Source organism: Leuciscus leuciscus (assembly GCF_965113295.1).
Source record: "Leuciscus leuciscus genome assembly, chromosome: 12".
Taxonomy (NCBI): Eukaryota; Metazoa; Chordata; class Actinopteri; order Cypriniformes; family Leuciscidae; genus Leuciscus; species Leuciscus leuciscus.
In genome coordinates, this window is record NC_138736.1 from 11,304,889 (window position 1) to 11,324,045 (window position 19,157).

At 35.2% G+C, this 19,157-nt stretch overlaps 1 protein-coding gene across 2 annotated transcripts; it reads left to right on the forward strand.

The window, feature by feature from the left end:
* Positions 1-184: 184 nt before the first annotated feature.
* bzw2 (basic leucine zipper and W2 domains 2) lies at positions 185-18,234 on the forward strand. Of its 2 annotated transcripts, none has more exons than XM_082185063.1 (12): positions 185-270; positions 5,285-5,355; positions 7,706-7,882; positions 12,385-12,488; positions 13,439-13,504; positions 13,681-13,816; positions 13,947-14,056; positions 15,758-15,928; positions 16,363-16,509; positions 17,426-17,564; positions 17,650-17,772; positions 17,855-18,234. In XM_082185063.1, the coding sequence occupies exons 2-12, from the start codon at positions 5,292-5,294 to the stop codon at positions 17,881-17,883; spliced, it is 1,266 nt and encodes a 421-aa protein (XP_082041189.1). In that variant the 5' UTR covers positions 185-270; positions 5,285-5,291; the 3' UTR covers positions 17,884-18,234. The 2 variants fall into 2 exon arrangements, with proteins under 2 accessions (XP_082041189.1, XP_082041190.1); XM_082185064.1 differs by lacking the exon at positions 185-270 and adding an exon at positions 4,979-5,115.
* Positions 18,235-19,157: the final 923 nt, after the last annotated feature.

Sequence of the window (19,157 nt, forward strand, 5' to 3'; positions counted from 1 at the left end):
CACGATGTGAACGAGTCATAATGAATATTTTAGCATATAAACATCAATATCATTAAAATATTTATTGAAAATAAATTTTGTTACTTTTATTATTCAAAATATTTTTATTATTAATTGCATTAGTACTTTATGTCGTGTAATCTACCCCTGTCAGGAGTAGATCAGTCCATCTGTACTTAACTTGCTTGCTCAAACTATCGCGTGAGATACTGCGTGAAGCTGTGCTCGACTCGACTTCATCATCACCACACCAGGCAGAATCACAGACAGGTAAGTGCAATCATGATGGAATTTCAAAATGCAAAATGCAACATGTTACAATTAGCCTAAATATGAGAACAAGTCCGATTCGTGCCTCATTCTCCCGAGCTTCGTCTGAGCAGCAAGCTTCTGAGCTTTGGTTTTAAAGCACTTGCCTGTATAATCCGAGGATGTATATCTTCATTAGTAAATCTATAGAACTGTATGTGATGCATGTACCAGCAGTGAAACAAGTGCATTAAATCAGAAGTCGACAGCTTGACCTAATTATATTGTGCTTGACACGAGCGCACAACAAAACTCTTCTGTCATTTCAGTGCATCAAACATGTCTAAAAATGATCTCTGTCTCAGACAGTGATCTATATTTTGAAGGGGTTACCCACTTTATAATAATTATAATAAAGTAATTATAGCCTATATAACAATGTTGGGAAGGTTACTTTGGAAATGTAATGGGTTACAGATTACAAGTAATCCTATTTAAAATGTAATTTAGTAAATTAAATAAGTAGTGTAACTATTTCAATTACTTTTTAAAGTAATGTAACTGATTACATTTGATTACTTTTCTAAATTTCTAATGAATGTTTTCAACTTGTTAATCATTTTCAAGCATTTAAACCAGGCAGGGTTACCGAATTATTACGAATTATTATTATTATTATTATTACCTTACAGTAGTACTCAACACTGATTACTGTCAGACTTTCAAGATCCTTCATCACTTGAATTTAGATTATAATAATTAAATTTTAAAGCACAGCCACCACACAATCAGACTTTAGCACCTCTTTTTACTTTGAGACCATTCTGAGGTTAAATACAGATTTAAAATCAAAGCAAGAAATGGTTTAATAGCTATGATACTGTTTTAAAAAATCTTTCCAAAGCAATGAAAAGACAGGAAACACTGGCATCTAACAATGCCTTGGAATAAATAGTTACTCTTAAAAAAATAAAGCATACACATAAGCCCAAATAGGAAATAAAACAGTTATCGAATAAGCATGTGTCCTTGGCAGACATGGTGCGCTGCAAATTTAAGCAAGAGAACCAATCAAAAGCTTCAGAATAGCATTGCTATACGGCCTTTAAATGGCAAAGCAACAAATTAATATCATTCAACATATCCTAGCTTTTTACAGAAAATAATCAGATGTAACCCCCTTTGTAATCGTTAACATATTCATAAGCAACTGTTATTTAATTAATTATACATTTTTTCTCAGTAATTGTAACGGATTACAGTTACATTTATTTTATAATTAAATTACATGACGCCTTTACATGTAACTAGTTACTCCACAACACTGCATATATAACACAGCTTTCTGGAATACTTTACTCTGATTGTTGATCTCAGTTGTCCATATATATATATATATATATATATATATATATATATATATATAAATAAATAAATATTTACAGTATATAATATTTATATCCTATCAAAGCTTCGGTCCTGTGCTTTGTCCTAGCACCTCATTCCGACTTTGAAATCAGGTTGCATTCTCTTCCAGGAATGTCATAGCCTGTGTTATTCTTGGTACTGGAGCACTTATAAATTGGGACCGGCGGCACTAACTAAAGAGTGTGTGTCATGGAATGGAACATAAACATTCAGCTATATGTCAACACACAAGTCTGCATGAACATCTTTTTGTGGTCGCCAGGTGCAATGTGATTTGTCCCTACTTGAATTTGTTGTATGGGAATGTCACTTATTATATAGAAAGCTAGTGAAATAACAGAAACATCAAAGACCAGACTCTGACTCAGACTCTTCCTCTCCAGAGTTTCTCGCTGTGTTTCTTGTTTTCCATTGACACCAGTACTAACTGGTCCAGGGAGGAGTTTCTTGAGCTGATCTAGGTGCAGTTTACTGCGTTGTCTGTTGTAATGGATTAAGTTTGGGTGGGTGACAATCAGCTAAATCATCCCCTTTGTGGGCTCATCCCTGGTGAGCGTGGTTGTTGATATCATTTATAAATCACACGGGACTTGCACTTGATGAATACATATTGTTCAGTGCTGCGTGAATGGACTCAATGTTAGAAAAACAATGAGCTATGGTGCACAATGCTGTTTAAAAACAATTGTTCTGATTTCAATGAAAAATCAGTGTGAGTTCATGCAGCTGCAGCTTTGAGGACAAATCAAGAGTATTCTTTATGTAGTATAATGAGAGAAACATTTATTTCTGTTTAATTTGGCACAACCTTTCGTATCTACAAAATATATTATTTAAATGTTTGATTATAAAATACACATTTGGTTCCAAAGCATTAACTTTGTTGGGAAAACTTAACTCTAGATGCTTTTATTTTTATTTTTATTTTTTTAGAACTTTTAAATGTGTAAGGCGGTAATACATTTACACTACCAATCAAAAGTTTGGGGTCGGTAAAGGCTGCATTTATTTTTATATTTATTTAACATACTAATTTGGTGCTCAAGAAACATATCTTATTATCAGTTGAAAACCGTTGTGCTGCTTAATATTTTTGTGGAAATGTGATGCATTTTAATTCAGGATTATTTGATGAATAGAAAGTTCAAATGAACCGCATTTATTTTAAAAATATTGTAACATTTGTGGTTAGTCTTTACTGACACCTGTAATCAGTTTAATGCATCCTTGCTGAATAAGTATTAATTTCTTCCAAAAAAAAAAAAATTACTTACCCCAAACTTTTGAATGGTAGTTTATTTAAAGATCTTTTTTTTTTTAAAACAGAATATCAAAATGAAACCTTATTACTCTTATACGTTTACAATAGGATGTATTTAACTAATATTAATTAGGTTATAAATCAGTTTTATATTATATATTAATCCAATGTAACTAATGTTTCTAAGACCATCACAAATCATTCTCGCAATTCAGACCTTGGTACCTTCACTACCTTGGTGACAACTATACCATGGTGAAATATTCATATCAGCAGAATTTGCAATAACAATGTTCAATTAGGGGTGGGCGATATGGCAAAAATATCATATCACGATTTTTTTCAGGAAAATCACGAATAACGATTTTATCACGATTCTTTTTATGTTGGTTTATGTTACTATTTTGTGACTTAGCGTTACAGCCAATCTAATGTCCATATTTTAAAAACAAAGCCTTGGGTAACAAAATAAACAAAATTAAAAAATGGCAGACAGGGGCGAAGATAAATATATTTGTCATTATTTGTCACAACTTAATATACAAATTAAATAGGCTAAACAGTGCTTTATGTTTTCAGCTACAGTAGGTGTATTTAACATTAGCATTGAAGAAAGTAATTAAATGAACAAATATGAAAATAAAACAAAACAGACTTCAGTGTATAAATTATACATTGATACTTATTAAAGCTACTATTAAAGTTATCAGTCAAGAGCAGTGAGTGATTTTTCTCTTTGCATTTTGTTGTTTTATTCAAATTATCATAAATTCAAATTATCATAATTTACTCTCTCAAGTTGTTTTAAACTCGAATAAGTTTCTTTCTTCTGTTGAAAATAAAAGTTATTTGGAAGAATGTGGGTAACCAAACAGTTGATATACCCCAGTGACTACCATAGTATATTTTTCTCCTATGGAAGTCAATGGGGACCAGCTATACTGTTTTTTCAAAATATTAATATTAGAAAAATATTAGAAACTATTAGAAGGAAATTAAAACAGGTTTGGAACATCCAGTTATGACATTTTAATTAAACATTTGAATAATTTGTCTAAATAAACCATATGCATGGAATGGATGAATTGTTCAATTGTTTTTTTTATATATATACTAATATACACGCATTTGACAAGCAGATTTTCTCTCAATTTTCTCAAGTTTGCTTTTACTTTAGACATAACCGACTTTGTTTATGTAAACCTTGTGTGTATTTAACAGTATAAGCACAATAAGACTCGAAAGATAACTTAGTCCAGTATCCAGGCACTGGTAGACAGGCTTTTAGTGCATGTGAGCTTCACATGTACGAGCTGAGAAACGCACACGTTAGAACAGCGCATCAGCACGCGAATTACATGTTTAACCGACAAGGCATTAAAGCAAATGCAAATTGTGAACTTTTGTGAACTGTAGTGTCCCGTTCCGCTGCGTTAACATTTTATACGTCGCGTTGTTCAGTATGTTGGGACAGAGGCGCCAGAACAGATATAATGCACGATTCTACGATATTTCTTCAAAAGCAGATCGTGGAGACATTTTAATCGTCCACGATCAAAAATTGTCATATCGCACACCCTATGTTCAATACATCAAAAAAATAAAAAATAAAATAAAAAATGCAGGACATAGATCTTGTTGTGAACAATTCATCCATTCCATGCATATGGTTTATTTAGACAAATTATTCAAATGTTTAATTAAAATGTCATAACTGGATGATGATTAAAAAAAAAAAAAAAAAAAAAATTCTGGTAATGCACTAGTAATTCAGAGCTAATAACAAGCGCCTTTATTTACCCCACATTGTTTTGTAGATCTGCATAGTTTGAGTGTCAATAGGTTGTTGAGTCAGCTAATGGAAAATGATGATTTTTGTTTGTGTATATGTTTGCACATGTGTATACTTTGCTTGTGTACACACACAAACACAGGGCTGTGAGTGGTGATCAGACATGTCCTTGCTGTAATACGACACGTGTCCCAGGCTTGGGTGACTGAAGTTTACACTGTCGGGGATGAGCCCCTCTATATTTAGAACAGGGCAGCGAAAGGCTTGTTGCTGCTGCACTCGCTTTCTGCTGGAGCACTCGCAGCGCACTGGAGAGGACCTCTCAGCTGATGAGCTTTGGATCGCTAGCTTTTTTCCACCTAGTACAGTGCACTATATAAACAAGGTGTGTGATGATGGGAGGGTGTACTGTAGGAAGATGCGTCAGTTGTTCCATTGTTTTGTTTTTTTGGGGCATCTGGCTTTTTCAATAATGGATCTATCATAGCACACAAAATGGGTCATCTATGTTTTTGTTGCTGATTTGAATGTATTTTGTCTTCCTGTTTGTGAAGGACTTTTATGAATACCGGTAAGCAACAGAAGCCAGTGCTTACAGGCCAGCGGTTTAAGACCCGGAAAAGGGGTGAGTAATTTTTATCCCAATATTTCACATTCTACCTCTTAGAAGTTTATTTTTAAATTCCAGGTCAAATATATGTGGCATGATGTTGATTGATTACCACAGAAAATAATTTTCATTTATTATAACAAAGAAAAACATGTTGACAGTTATGCGCTTACAATGAAAGTCTGTGGGGCAAGTGTACAATGGTTGTTTTTAATATTCGTACACATACAGAAACACACACACTGTAGTCAAGTCACCTTCATTTATATAGCGCTTTTAACAATATGGATTGTTTCAAAGCAGCTTTACAGTGATAATAGGAAATTACTGTAACAGATTGTTTAGGCTTTACAACAGCTCTAGGATAAAGCAAAGATCATTAGTTATTAACTTGGGCCGCTAACACAACACCGTTCTAACAGGAAAACCCTTAACGCGCTCCGGCCGCCCATCCGCACAAAACAGTGCCTGGTGTCTCGAGGACGCACTCCCTGAAATAGGTTCGAAGGTGCAAACGATTATCCGTTATCTCTGCGCAAACCGCGAAGATGCACATGCGCACTATATGTTCAGTCCAAAGGTATGCACGTTTGAATATATACAGTGCGCAGGCGTGTAGTCCTTTACAAATCAACCCTCAATAAACTACTTGTCTGGCCTTAAAAATTTATAATACAGAATTTTTTTGTCGCGCCTGCGTAGCCACGCAAACCGGAATTATCCAGACAACATTTGATCTGTACTGAGGTAAAGGGAAGGAGGCCCTGTAGAAATGATCACACATGTTGCAGACGCTCACTCAGCAATGCAGGGTCTCAATTCATGTTCCATTAATAGCTTGTTTGTGTTCTACTGTGTACTTCGTGTCTCACACAATAGTACTGAGAACAGTGCAGACCCTGTCATGACTCATTTTTCTATTTTAGGGTATTTTCACACTTGAGTCCTCTTTAAGTGTGTGTTCACACTTGCCATGTTTGGTGGTTTGATTAAATGAAAACCATTGCTCTGTTTGTTCGATTCATTTGAATAAGTGTGAACGCTGCCATCCGAACCCTGGTGCGCACCAAACAAGTGGACTGAGACCCCTGAAAAGCTGGTCATACCTGTTTTTTCATAGTCTTGATTTTGACTCCATATTTTATAAGCTCTTCACAAGTTCTCAGCTGGTCAAAATACCATCATATGTAAGCTACGCACATAGGACGAGTGCATTTATCAGAACATCTTCTCTGTTTATATGAAATGTCTAATTTCTGTGCCTCTAGTCACAAAATCATAGGAATGATATATGATATAATAATATCATATATCATTCCAATGATTTTGTGACTATTATTTATTTATTATTATTATTATTGTGTTTTTTATTGTGGTGTACTGATCATTTGTTATTATTGTGGCAAAAAGGCTAAATAAAAACAATAACTACAAATTGGTTCTGTTTCAGACATTTAAACATAACATGCATTACTGTTCAAAAGTTTGGGGTTGGTAAGATTTTTTTTTAATGATCAGCAAGGCTGCATTTATTTGATAAAAATACAGTACAAACAGTAATATTGTGAAATAATATGAAATAATTCTACAGTTGATGTGATTCCTTTTTTTTGGGGGGGATTCTTTGAATAAGTTAAAAACAACATTCATTTGAAATAGAAATATTTTGTAACATTATAAATTTCCTCACAGCCACTTTTGATAATTACAATGCATCCATGCTGAATAGAAGTATTAGGTTAAAAAAAAAAAATCTTACTGACCCCAAACTTTTGAATGGTAGTGTATGGTTAAACAAAATTGGTCAAGTTTTAGAACTTAAATTAAAAATGTAATTCACACTTAATTATTTAACATAGAAAGAAATTGTACAGTATTTGCTATACAATTCTAAATTGAATCTTCCATGTAGGTGTATTATTTGAGTGAAAGGTGAATACCGTTAGAAATTGCGGACAGCTTAGGAACGTTACTTAATAGCTTTTGACTGACAAATGTGAAGGCGTTTTGAACAGGGCATTAGTGTTCTACTTCACTGGCTTGCGTTGTAGGTGTGACTGGCTCTTCAAATGTGAGATCTCACAGGAAGACACTCAACATGTTCTTTAGCGTGTGCTATAATCAGAATCCCTAGCCAGCAGCGAGGCAAGGGAACTCATTTACATAAGTTAAGGTATAAGTGCGGCTTGCATATTTTTGTGTGTGACCCCCTGCTTTGTTTTCAAGTGTTCTTTACAGATGAATACAAATGAAGGATCAACTCAAAATCAATTACATCATTATATTCTATATCTATAAGGGGCTATTGTGTATCCTGAATCTCTGCTGTGGTAACCCTGGCTTTCTTGTTTTTTCTCTCTTCCAGATGAAAAGGAGAAGTTTGAGCCTACGGTTTTCCGAGACACAATTGTTCAAGGCCTCAACGAAGCAGGTGGTGATCTTGATGCTGTAGCCAAGTTTCTGGATGTCAATGGGTCGAGACTAGACTACCGTCGCTATGCCGACACCCTGTTTGACATCCTCATTGCTGGGAGCATGCTTGGTGAGAAGGTCCAAAAGCTTGTCACTCACATGACATCACAGTAATAGCAAACCACAACCATCTAACGATCCAATCAAATTCAAGCCCCGCCCTACATTTTTCTTCTTCTTTGAGAAGCCGTTTCACTCAGCTATACGTTACAATAGGGAAGAAAAAACGATCACTTTTCAGTTATCACTTCAGTTATCACTTATCAGTTCTGTTTCGTGCTGACTTTAATATTGCATAGTTATTGTTTTGAAGGATCCAATTTCAGAGTCATGATTTTGGTGATACCCCATTACAGATGATTTTAAGTATACCATCTTCGTACAGAGATGCATGTAATAATCTCCTAAACTGCCATGATTACGTTTCAATGATATTTCAAACTGGCAATAAAATGTAACGGTAATGGTATTGTATTTTTTTGTTTCTTTAGTTCAAATGCTAAAGAATGTTTTGGTTTTTTAGGCTGGTCCAGCTTATGCACTTATGAGTATTTAAAGTTGGCATGAAATGAAAATTCACCCTATGTGTTCACCTAAATGCGGTATTGATCTTATTGTGAACAACTCTTCTTTGCGTATATTTAATTAAAAAAAAGATGTGATCAAAATGTCGTAACTCGATCTTAAGGTGAAACGCAAGTCCCAGCCCTAAAATTTATTTATTTTTATTTATTTTTTTGATACTCTGTTTCACTCGGATGTATCACAATATGGCAATGTTGTAGTACTTGAGACCAGACAAGACCACATTTTTTAGGAGCATTTGGACTCTGACTTGAATGAACTAGTCTTAACTAGTCAAAAAAAACAAATAAGGTCTTGGACTCAAACTTGTCTGGTCTTGAGCACTACACCACTGCAATGCGGCAAAAAATATATTTTGCTACTTCCGTCACATAACTTTAAACTCAACAAAAAGGCAAAAGGCTCTTTTTACTGAAATATAGGATCCATTTTAAAAGCATCATATTGAGCTTTAGGATTTTTTTCTATAAATTTTTCTTCCAGTGGTCTTACTGCTCTTACTGTTTAATGTCTCTGGTAATACCCAGGGCCCATGGAAATATCCTTATGATAGAATTCTACAGGGTACTTCAAAGTATGGCCAATAAACGTAAAAAACCAATTACACCTGTTACACCAAGTCTCTGATTTGTAAGCTCATTACTCAGCATTCAGATCCTGAGAACATGTTAGCCTGTTGTTGTTGTCGTCCCATATACACATTGTTGTTGTCGGACCCATCATCCCATTTTTGTTTTTGTTTTTTAATTGTGTATGCAATTTTGCATGTAAATTTGCATTTTGAGAAAATTTTTCGGGATTCATTTGTCATAAGGCAAAATGGCACTCATAGTGTGACATGAATCACTTGCTGACATAACTTTTGCGTCAAATATAAATTACAGTTTGGCATAAAAGACCATTGATGCCTTGCCTTTTACCCAAGACGTGACTGGTGTCATATTGTACAATCGTAAAGGGCAGAAAATTGCTTGGTGTTCACTTCTAGAGAATAGGTCCGACTGAGCCATCCTTTGTGCTGTTCGCTCATACAAAGACACTACCGTCTTTAGCAGATTAACAGAATAAGAGGTCATTAGCTCACTCGCAGCACATCTTTGGATCAAAGTGTTTATTGTGAAGTACCTCCAGCCCATCAACCTACAAGTCCCATTGATGGTTAAAGATGAGGACAGCAGGGAATACACAACAGGATTTTACCCTGTCTTAGTTGTCTCCTAGGAGCTGTCACAGCCGGGTGGAAATCTTCAGATCTTTTGCACATAAGCAGGCTGAGAGAGTGAGTGGGCGGCTTCGCTGTGGGACAGAAGCAGAGTGTTTGAGTTTGGTTCGAGTAGATATGGGAAGCCAGTGTAGAGAACAGCATGAAGGCACATTATAGGATTTTTTTCGAGGTTGAATGTGTTATAATTGTATGCATGTAAAGGGGTTGTGAAGCACATAATGCTGGCCGTTCACACAGCACGTAATTAGATTATAGCAATTTAACTTTAAAGTGCTCCTATTATGCCATTTTAGAGGTTCTTAATTTTGCAGGTCTCCTACAATAGGTTTATGTGCATCCAAGGTCAATAAACACTAAACATTTTCTTATAAGAAAAACAATTTTATTTCAGTTAAATGTTTTTTATTTATAGCAACAATTTTTTTATTTTTTTAAATTTTTTTTATGGATTTAGTGTTAGTTTCTGGTAACTTTAATAACCCTGCTATACAGGGGAATCCTCTGTGCGAGAAGAGCTTCATTTCAGTGAGTTTACATTCTTCCTCTCAAACACTACATACATTCTGTTCAGTCCGTATAGGATTAGTTCAGTTTCAGGCACTGGCACAGATGTCTCCAGGAAGGGAGTGTCTTTGTCAACCCAATTACAGCTAAAAGGTTTACTCTGGCTCTATATAAAGCCTACAGAGCAGTGAGGGCACAGGAGAGAGGATGGAGAGCAGCCTGGTCAAGCATCCAGTCAGAAGTCAGATTACTCCATCTATGGTATAGAGCTCTGATGAGCAGAAGGCTGCCTTTAACTCTGTTAAAATGGAGATTAAGGCCAAATCCTCTGTTACGTATCACTAGACTTCCTGTTACACATCACCTTTGCCCTTATAAGTTCTTAACAAAGACTGATTTCCCTGAACTCTGTGAAAATAGAGTGGGATATATTATGCATGTGTGATAATTGTACTACTTTCAAGTTGACATGAAAATTTACTTTTTACTTTCTTAATGCTGGTGTTATCATGAACAACAGGTAATTTGTGCACATCATTTATTACTTGTTCTTCATTATATTTCTGTAAAATGATCTGCCTCTGAAACTGATTTTCCTATATGGTTAATGCCATTAAGTCCACTTTTTTTCCTAAAGACATTTTAACATAATCCATTCAATTCCTGATGAATGAAAATTATTCCCAACAAAATTATATATATATATAAAAAATATTTTTTTTTTGGGATGTCCAGTCCACTCAAAAATGTCTCATTATGCAAGTAAAATATGTTCTTTTGAAAATGTTCTTGCATAGTAATTTGGTGATATTATGCCATCATATAAAATAATAACTGGAGGAAAAACCTCTGAAAAAAAAAAGTGTACTTTGATTTGATTTAAAAAAATATTTTGAATATTTATCCCTTCTGCCTAAGTACAGAACTCCTAAAGGGACACATAAAAACTATATTTATTTTTCAAAACTTTGCCTTACCCTGAGACACTTCTCACATTTGCGAAGTTTCTCGAGGGAACGCAGTGCTTTTGCAAATAGAACTGGTGATCCGAAATGTTTTATTTCAATGCCTTTACGTTCGCTCGCAAAATGTTTGCCTTCTCCAAAGAAACTTTGTATTGGCTTGCAAAAGCACTGACATATATATATATATATATATATATATAATTTTTAATTTATTTTTTTGCGACCTTTCTTGCGAATGCAATGTTCTGGGGCAGTCATGGCCTAGTGGTTAGGGAGTTGATCTGGTGACCCAAAGGTTGCTGGTTCGATTCCAGAGCCGGTGGGACATGACTGAGGTGCCCTTGAGCAAGGCACCTAACCCCTAATCGCTCCCCGGGCGCCACACAAAGGCTCCCCGCTGCTCTGGGTGTGTGTATCCACGTTTGCAGTGTGTGTTAACTACTCACTACTCTGCTCCTAATGTGTGTGCATTAACTTGGATGGGTTAAATGCAGAGGTCAAATTCCAAGTATGGCCGTCATGTGTCACTTTCACTTCACTTTCACTTTCACTTCTCTGAAGAACGCAAAAGTTTTGCGAGCGAACGTAAAACAATACTTTTCATTTTTTCTACCAGTCTCGTTTGTTGCTCCAGACAAGAGCCAGTTTAGTGTACTTTTTAATATGGTTAGATGGGAAGTAATACATTGACCAATCAATGGATCAGTGGATCAACACTGTAATCCATAGCAAATCTCTCAAGGGGATCTGAAGTTAACTAGTTTGTGGTTTTAACCCGGACACCTGTGGATTAGACCAGAAGGCATTGCATCCTTTGTTTTGTGTGCAATGCCTTATGGTCTAATCCACAGGTGTCCGGGTTAATACTTTTGCGTTTTTCAGAGAACATTGCATTCGCAAGAAAGGACGCATTGTTTTGTGTGCAGAGCACATTGAAAAACCATGTTCTATTTTGGAGTGGAAGCAATGTTGTGATTCAATTTCTTTCCTAATTTGATTAAATGATTTTGAAATGCATCCACTCTGTACTACAGCAGCTAATGCTGAATTCAATCTACACTACATCACTCCCTCTATAAATAACAGTATAATGTACATTATACATAACGAACAAAACTGTAAACATTGCAATTGTTGCACACGATACAGGATGATTCATGCATTCTAGAAATTCTTTTCAATTATAAGTGTGCAGTAGGCAGTGACATTTTCTCAGTAGGGGTTAACAATGACTGCACTGTGTTCTCAAAGGATTTACAGCATTAACCTGTAACATCACTTTCCCTTTCTCAGCTCCCGGGGGAACGCGCATTGACGATGTGGACAAGACCAAGGTGACGGAGCACTGTGTGTTCAAGGCGGAGGAAAACCACACTGCTGTTCGCAGCTATGCTCAGGTGAACACCCCCTCTTTACTGTGTTCAGTGAGATGCTTTTTTCCATTTTTGTATATGAAAAATGAGCAGCCGATACCAAGGTGGCAGGGAGGCGGGAAATCCTGTTTCAAAATTGCATTAGATGTACTTAGTCCCCAAATCCCCTTGGTCGAACCAGTATACCGTTTATACTGTCATTTCATTATAATCCCTTGGATTACAATGTCTCTCCGTCATCTACCACTGTGAGCTTGAAAGTGTGTTCTTGTTTCCAGCGTTTTCGTCTGCGAAGGGGTCATATCATGAGGAATCAAATTTAATTTTGGTATAATTATAGGGTAGGGATGTTAATCAGTTTAAATAAATGATTGATTTAATGTAATTTTATTATTATTATTATATTAAACATAAAATACATAACATATCAAAATTCAACAATAATAAAACATTAATAATCATTTTTATTGTGAATATTATGTTATATATGTATATAAATTGTATATATTAATAATAATAATTTACAATATTTATATATAATTATAATTTTACATAAATATATTTTGTAAATTTGTTGTTAATAATAATAATAATAATAATAATATTTAAAATAACAAAAATATAAAAGTATAAAATACATTTTGCGATTTAGTTGTTGTCATCAAATACAATTTTATATATATATATATATATATATATGTGTAATATAATATAATTTCACATAAATATTTTTTTTATTTGTTGTTGATATAATAATAATGATGATGATATATAAAATTATTTAAAATGTCAAATACAATATAATATCAAATACCACAGCAATAATAGTTTTAGATAAAATATTAATTTGCACAGTAATACATGCATACATAAACATTTTTATAATAATTATCATTCTTATTATTCTACAAAAATGTATTAAATGAATGCTTCAAAAACTGCTATTACTGATGGATGATTATGTCTATATACAGGTGTTTAATAAACTTATCAGAAGGTACAAATATCTGGAGAAGACCTTTGAAGAGGAAATAAAAAAGGTAACTATTATCAGTAATGTGTTTTACTGCGGAGGATGTTGTCTCGCATGTGAAAAATACACCACTGCAGGACAAACAAACATGGTGCCAATGTAGTTTAATATTCATGGTATTGCTGCGGGTCAAATAGGCTGAAATACAGTATGTTTTGATTCATATTTCTTATCCCTGCATAGCTACTTCTCTTCCTGAAGGCCTTCACTGAGTCTGAGCAGACCAAACTAGCCATGCTAACAGGCGTCCTGTTGGCCAACGGCACACTGCCACCACCTATCCTCACCAGCCTCTTCAGCGATAACCTTGTCAAAGAAGGTTTGTGCTTTTGTCTTCTTTCTCTTAAAGAGAATTCAGAATTGATTTGCATAAGGAGCAAATTCTTCATATGACTATTTAAAAAATTTATTATGGAGTCTGCTTTTTCCCCCCACTCTCTGGTTTGTAGGAATATCAGCCTCTTTTGCGGTGAAGATGTTTAAAGCTTGGATAGCAGAGAAGGACGCTAATGCTGTGACATCTGCCCTTAGAAAAGCCAACCTGGATAAGAAACTCCTGGTATGATGCTTGCTGCTCATCTGTTTCTCTCATCAGTTTTGATTCTGAATTCATTAACCTCTGAAAATTATGAGGAGATAATTAACCATTATGCAGATATATTGTTTCCATGGAGACGTTCATCACCTGGCAGACATGTGCCTTAACTCCTCTAAACTCACTCATGACCTTGATGCACACAGTACAACAAAAATCCATGCAGATTTCTGTAAAGCAAAGGTTTTGGTATTCAATTACAGGTAGTAACACACACACACACACACACACACACACACACACACACACACACACACACACACACACACACACACACACACACACACACACACACACACTAGCTTTACAATTTTGGGGGATGGTAATATTTTTTTTTTGAATGTTAGAAGTGTTTTATGCTCCCAAGGCTGTATTTATTTAAAGGGGTGGTATAATACCCTTTTCACAAGATGTAAAATAAGTCTTTGATGTCCCCAGAGTGTGTATGTGAAGTTTTAGCTCAAAATACCCCACAGATATTTTTATATAGCATGTTAAAGTTGTTACTTTTTGAGGGTGAGCAAAAACGCACTGTTTTGTGTCTGTTCCCATAAATGCAAATGAGCTGCTGCTCCCGGCACAGGGGGCGGAGCTTCAAGAGCTTGCCCTCACACAGACATGCACTGAAAATTTCAAAAACTTTTAGCCTTTTATGTTCAAACCGAAGTCAGAAAGATGGAGAGACTCAAGAAGAAGTGACAACATGTAGACAACATTTTTAAATGGTTAGTTGATGAATTTATGTAGCTTATGTGTAATTATCCTCTAGTCATTGATTAGCATATTCTGTCTTGATAATCTATAAATCGCATTCCCAGGGGCAGGTTTATGTAAATTTTAGGATTAGTGATGTCACTAACCCGGGAGGAAGCTTGTGTAGTCCCTACCAACCATTTGTTGTAGTCCTTAAAAAGCGATTTCTTTGAAAGCAAATATCTCCCTTTGCTTTGAACTTTGAGCCTTGTAACTTTGCAGATGTTGTTTATGCTCAGATGTTGTATTACACACAAACTAAAGTTAGAAAAGTGAAATCATATTCAACCACCCCTTTAATCCAAACTACAGTAAACAGTAATATTCTGAAATATTATTAGTTTAAAATAACTATTTTGTAATTTTTAGCACCATTACTCCAGTCTTCAGTGTCACATGATCCTTCAGAAATCTTTCTAGGATGCTGATTTGCTGCACAAGAAACCATTTCTTCTTCTCAAAGTTGAATACACAGATGTGCTGCTTAATATTTTTGTGGAAATTGATCTTTTTTTTTCAGGATTCTTTGATGAATATAAAGTTTTTGCATTTATTTAAAATAAAAATGTTTTGTATCAAAAGATCTCACTCACCACAAACTTTTAAACGGTAGTATTTTTTTTTAAAATTGGTGGGTTTAAACTCTCAAGATTTAGTTTACCACAGTGCTGATGCCTAAAGGTGAAGTGTATAATTTATGTGCCACCAAACAGAATATTAAAAACAACAACGGTTTTCAAACATGTTTTCTCAATCACTTCCCTCAACTTCCATTGATATCAAGCTGGGAAATGAGAAAGTATTTTAACATTGGAATAATGACACACTTCACCTTTGAGTCTTAGTAGGTTAAAGGTTCCTCCTAGTTCCTCCTGTAATTTAATCGAATGGTGTAATCTGCTCTGACTCCAGGAACTCTTCCCTGCCAATAAGCAGAATGTGGAGCACTTCTCAAAGTACTTCACTGACGCAGGATTGAAAGAGCTGTCAGAATTCCTGCGCGTCCAACAGTCTCTGGGCACACGCAAGGAACTTCAGAAAGAGCTGCAGGAGCGCCTGTCTCAACAGTGTCCCATCAGAGAGGTGCATCCTGCTTCTCCCATTCACACACATTAAACGTTATAGATCAGTCAGCTTCTCAACTGAATTGGCTTCAGGACCTAGAAATTTATTGGACATCAAGGGGCGTACAAAAACTTAAATAGGCCATATTATGCTCTTTTACAAAGTCTTGATTTTGTTTTTGGGGTCTACTAGAATAGGTTTTCATGCTTTACTGTTCAATAAAACACCTTATTTTTCACATAATTTACATTGTTGCAGCACCTCTCTTTCCAGTCTGTCAGTATTGCTCTGTGGTGCGTTTGCCAGAAGTATCGTTAGCAAGGGGGAGGGGCTTTGCAGACCTTTTTCATGCTCGACAGCAACATCACACACTAAAGAAATGTTTAAATGTTAAAAAGTATAATAGATCCTCTTTAAAATGTTCTGTATGTTCTGTCGTGAATTGTGCACAGATGGTGGTGTATGTGAAAGAGGAAATGAAAAAGAATGATCTTCAGGAGCAGGCTGTGATTGGCTTACTGTGGACTTGCCTCATGAATGATGTTGAATGGAACAAGAAAGAGGAGCTGGTCACCGAGCAGGCCCTCAAACACCTGAAGGTACAGTATCAACACTGACTTTCTAATGCCACACTTATTTGTAATGCTCATATCTATACACACATTGCAATTAAATGATCATTCAAATGCGAGTGAGTTTTGTAGCTATACTCCATATTTTTAGTTATTGAATTAATTCTTAGACTATGTCTGCACTTTTTTGAATGCTTACCACTTAATAGCTTCGGTTATAATCAATGAAGCTGTCTACACTGGAAGAGTCTGTTGCAGCGGGTTATAGCATACATCTTAAGTTGACAGATTTTTATTTTTAATATAGTGTAGAGCTACTCAAGACACTTTGTCTGTCTGAAATTCAGTGGATCTCATTCACTAATAACTGTGTGAATTATTCATATTTATATGCACAGGAGAGCTTCTTACAAAAAAACACAACATGTGCATATGTGCATTTGTTCTTAACCTTGTTTTAAATGAGCTACCATGGCAAAAGTTAATAATATGCATAAAACACATGCAAACCATCTCCATATGAACACGCGGTTTAGGTTGTCCATACATATTGTTCGTAAATTGAGATTAAAGTTTAGAAAGAAAGTTGATTTATTGAATCATGATTTGCTTGTGAAAACATTTGTATGCAGATTTCACTCACAAATGTATGTGTACGCACGGTTCGTGAATGACACCCACTGTTTTTATATACAAACATTATATATGTATTTTTTTCTATGAATTTTATTTGTTATACATTTAGTTTCTGACCACTACATTAAAGGGGGCGATAATAGTTACATTTTGTGATAAAAATTTTAAAAATCAAGCAATTGAGATTTGATATCTTTACTGCATGCATGCGGATAAAGTTTGATATGATATGTCCAACTTTATATATAGAGAGAGAGAGCTGTGGGATAATATTATATTACCATAATCATTACTGTTTTTCCTATAGCACTATGCACCTCTCCTGGCTGTGTTCAGTACTCAGGGCCAATCAGAGCTGGTCTTACTGCTCAAGATTCAGGAGTACTGCTATGACAACATCCACTTCATGAAATCCTTCTCCAAAATAGTGGTGCTCTTCTATAAAGGTACCCATGTCCCACCTGATCAGTGATTCAATTATATATTATTGGCATGTAATAGAAGACATGGCATCTGTTTCTCAATCCATAGCTGATGTCCTTAGTGAGGAGGCCATTTTGAAATGGTACAAAGACGCCCATGCTGCCAAAGGAAAAAGCATATTTCTGGAGCAAATGAAGAAATTTGTGGAGTGGCTTCAGAATGCGGAGGAAGGTGAGGGATTATATTAGATAAAAATAACCTCTGCCATACAAAATGTAAATCAATCAAATTATTTCTTAATTCTCTCCCACAGAGTCTGAGTCAGAGGGGGAAGAAGACTAATAATCTTGAGGATCCTGAAGATTTGATAGGTTTTACACTGTCTGTGACCAGCTTTTTAGTGCGTAATTAGCCTCCATGTTCGTTACATTTGTGTTCAGAGAGAGAAAGTCACATACACTGCCCAATCCAGGGAAAAGCTTCTGAGCACTAGGAAAAGAGTGCAGGGAGCTACATATAGACAGCCTTTAATAACAAACACTTTAACATGGATTTTATATTAATACCGTTCAGGTACTGTGCACATTAGTTTCCTTCAATTTATTTTATTTAATTTTTTTGAAAAGACACGTGTATATGTCGTATGGGACTGCTTTGAATCTTTTTATGAATAAAAATTGTGTTTTATATGTACTCTGTTTCAAGAATTTGTCTCTTTTAATTTGTCTGATTTCTCTTTATCTCCTCATTTGTAAGTCGCTTTGGATAAAAACATCTGCCAAATGAATAAACATGAATGTCTTTGCAAACTTGCATATTGATTAGGACTTCATTAATTACTTCCCTAAATCCTGCTAATGATGTCAAGGACTTCTCTTTGTCTGTCTCACTCACATATTGAGTAATTTGTTTTCAGCATTAAAGGGGTGGTATAATGCCCTTTTCACAAGATGTAAAATAAGTCTTTGATGTCCCTAGAGTGTGTATGTGAAGTTTTAGCTCAAAATACCCTACAGATATTTTTATAGAGCATGTTAAAAAAAAATACTTTTTGAGGATGAGCAAAAATGCGTAGTTTTTGTGTTTCCCTTTTAAATGCAAATGAGCTGCTGCTCCCAGCACAGAGGGTGGAGCTTCAAGAGCTTGTGTCATTTTACCTCACACAGACATGCACTGAAAATGTCAATTTTTTTTAGCCTTTTATGTTCAAACTGGAGTCAGACAAAGATGGCTCAAGAAGAAGTGACAACATGTAGACAACATTTCTTAATGGTAAGTTGATGAATTTATGTAGCTTATGTGTAGTTGTCTTCAAGTCATTGATTAGCATATTCTGTCATGATAACGTTCCTGGGGCGGGGAACGTTTTGATGTCACTAACCCGGGATGAATGTTGTGTAGTCCCAACCAGCCATTTGTTGTAGTCCTTAAAAAGCTATTTCTTTAAAAGCAAATATCTCCCTTTGCTTTGAACTTTGAGCGTTGTAACTTTGCAGATGTTGTTTATGCTCAAACAGCAACATTACACACTAACTAAAGTTAGAAAAGTGAAATCATAATCAACCATCCCCTTTAACATGGAGAGAATTATAAATGTGATTATTATTTGATTAATT

Coding starts and splice junctions, on each gene's coding strand:
- bzw2 (XM_082185063.1), top strand. CDS start 5,292: ATGAATACCGGTAAGCAACAGAAGCCAGTGCTTACAGGCCAGCGGTTT. Junction 13,505..13,680: donor TTGAAGAGGAAATAAAAAAG/GTAACTATTATC, acceptor ATCCCTGCATAG/CTACTTCTCTTCCTGAAGGC. Junction 17,565..17,649: donor AGTGGTGCTCTTCTATAAAG/GTACCCATGTCC, acceptor CTCAATCCATAG/CTGATGTCCTTAGTGAGGAG.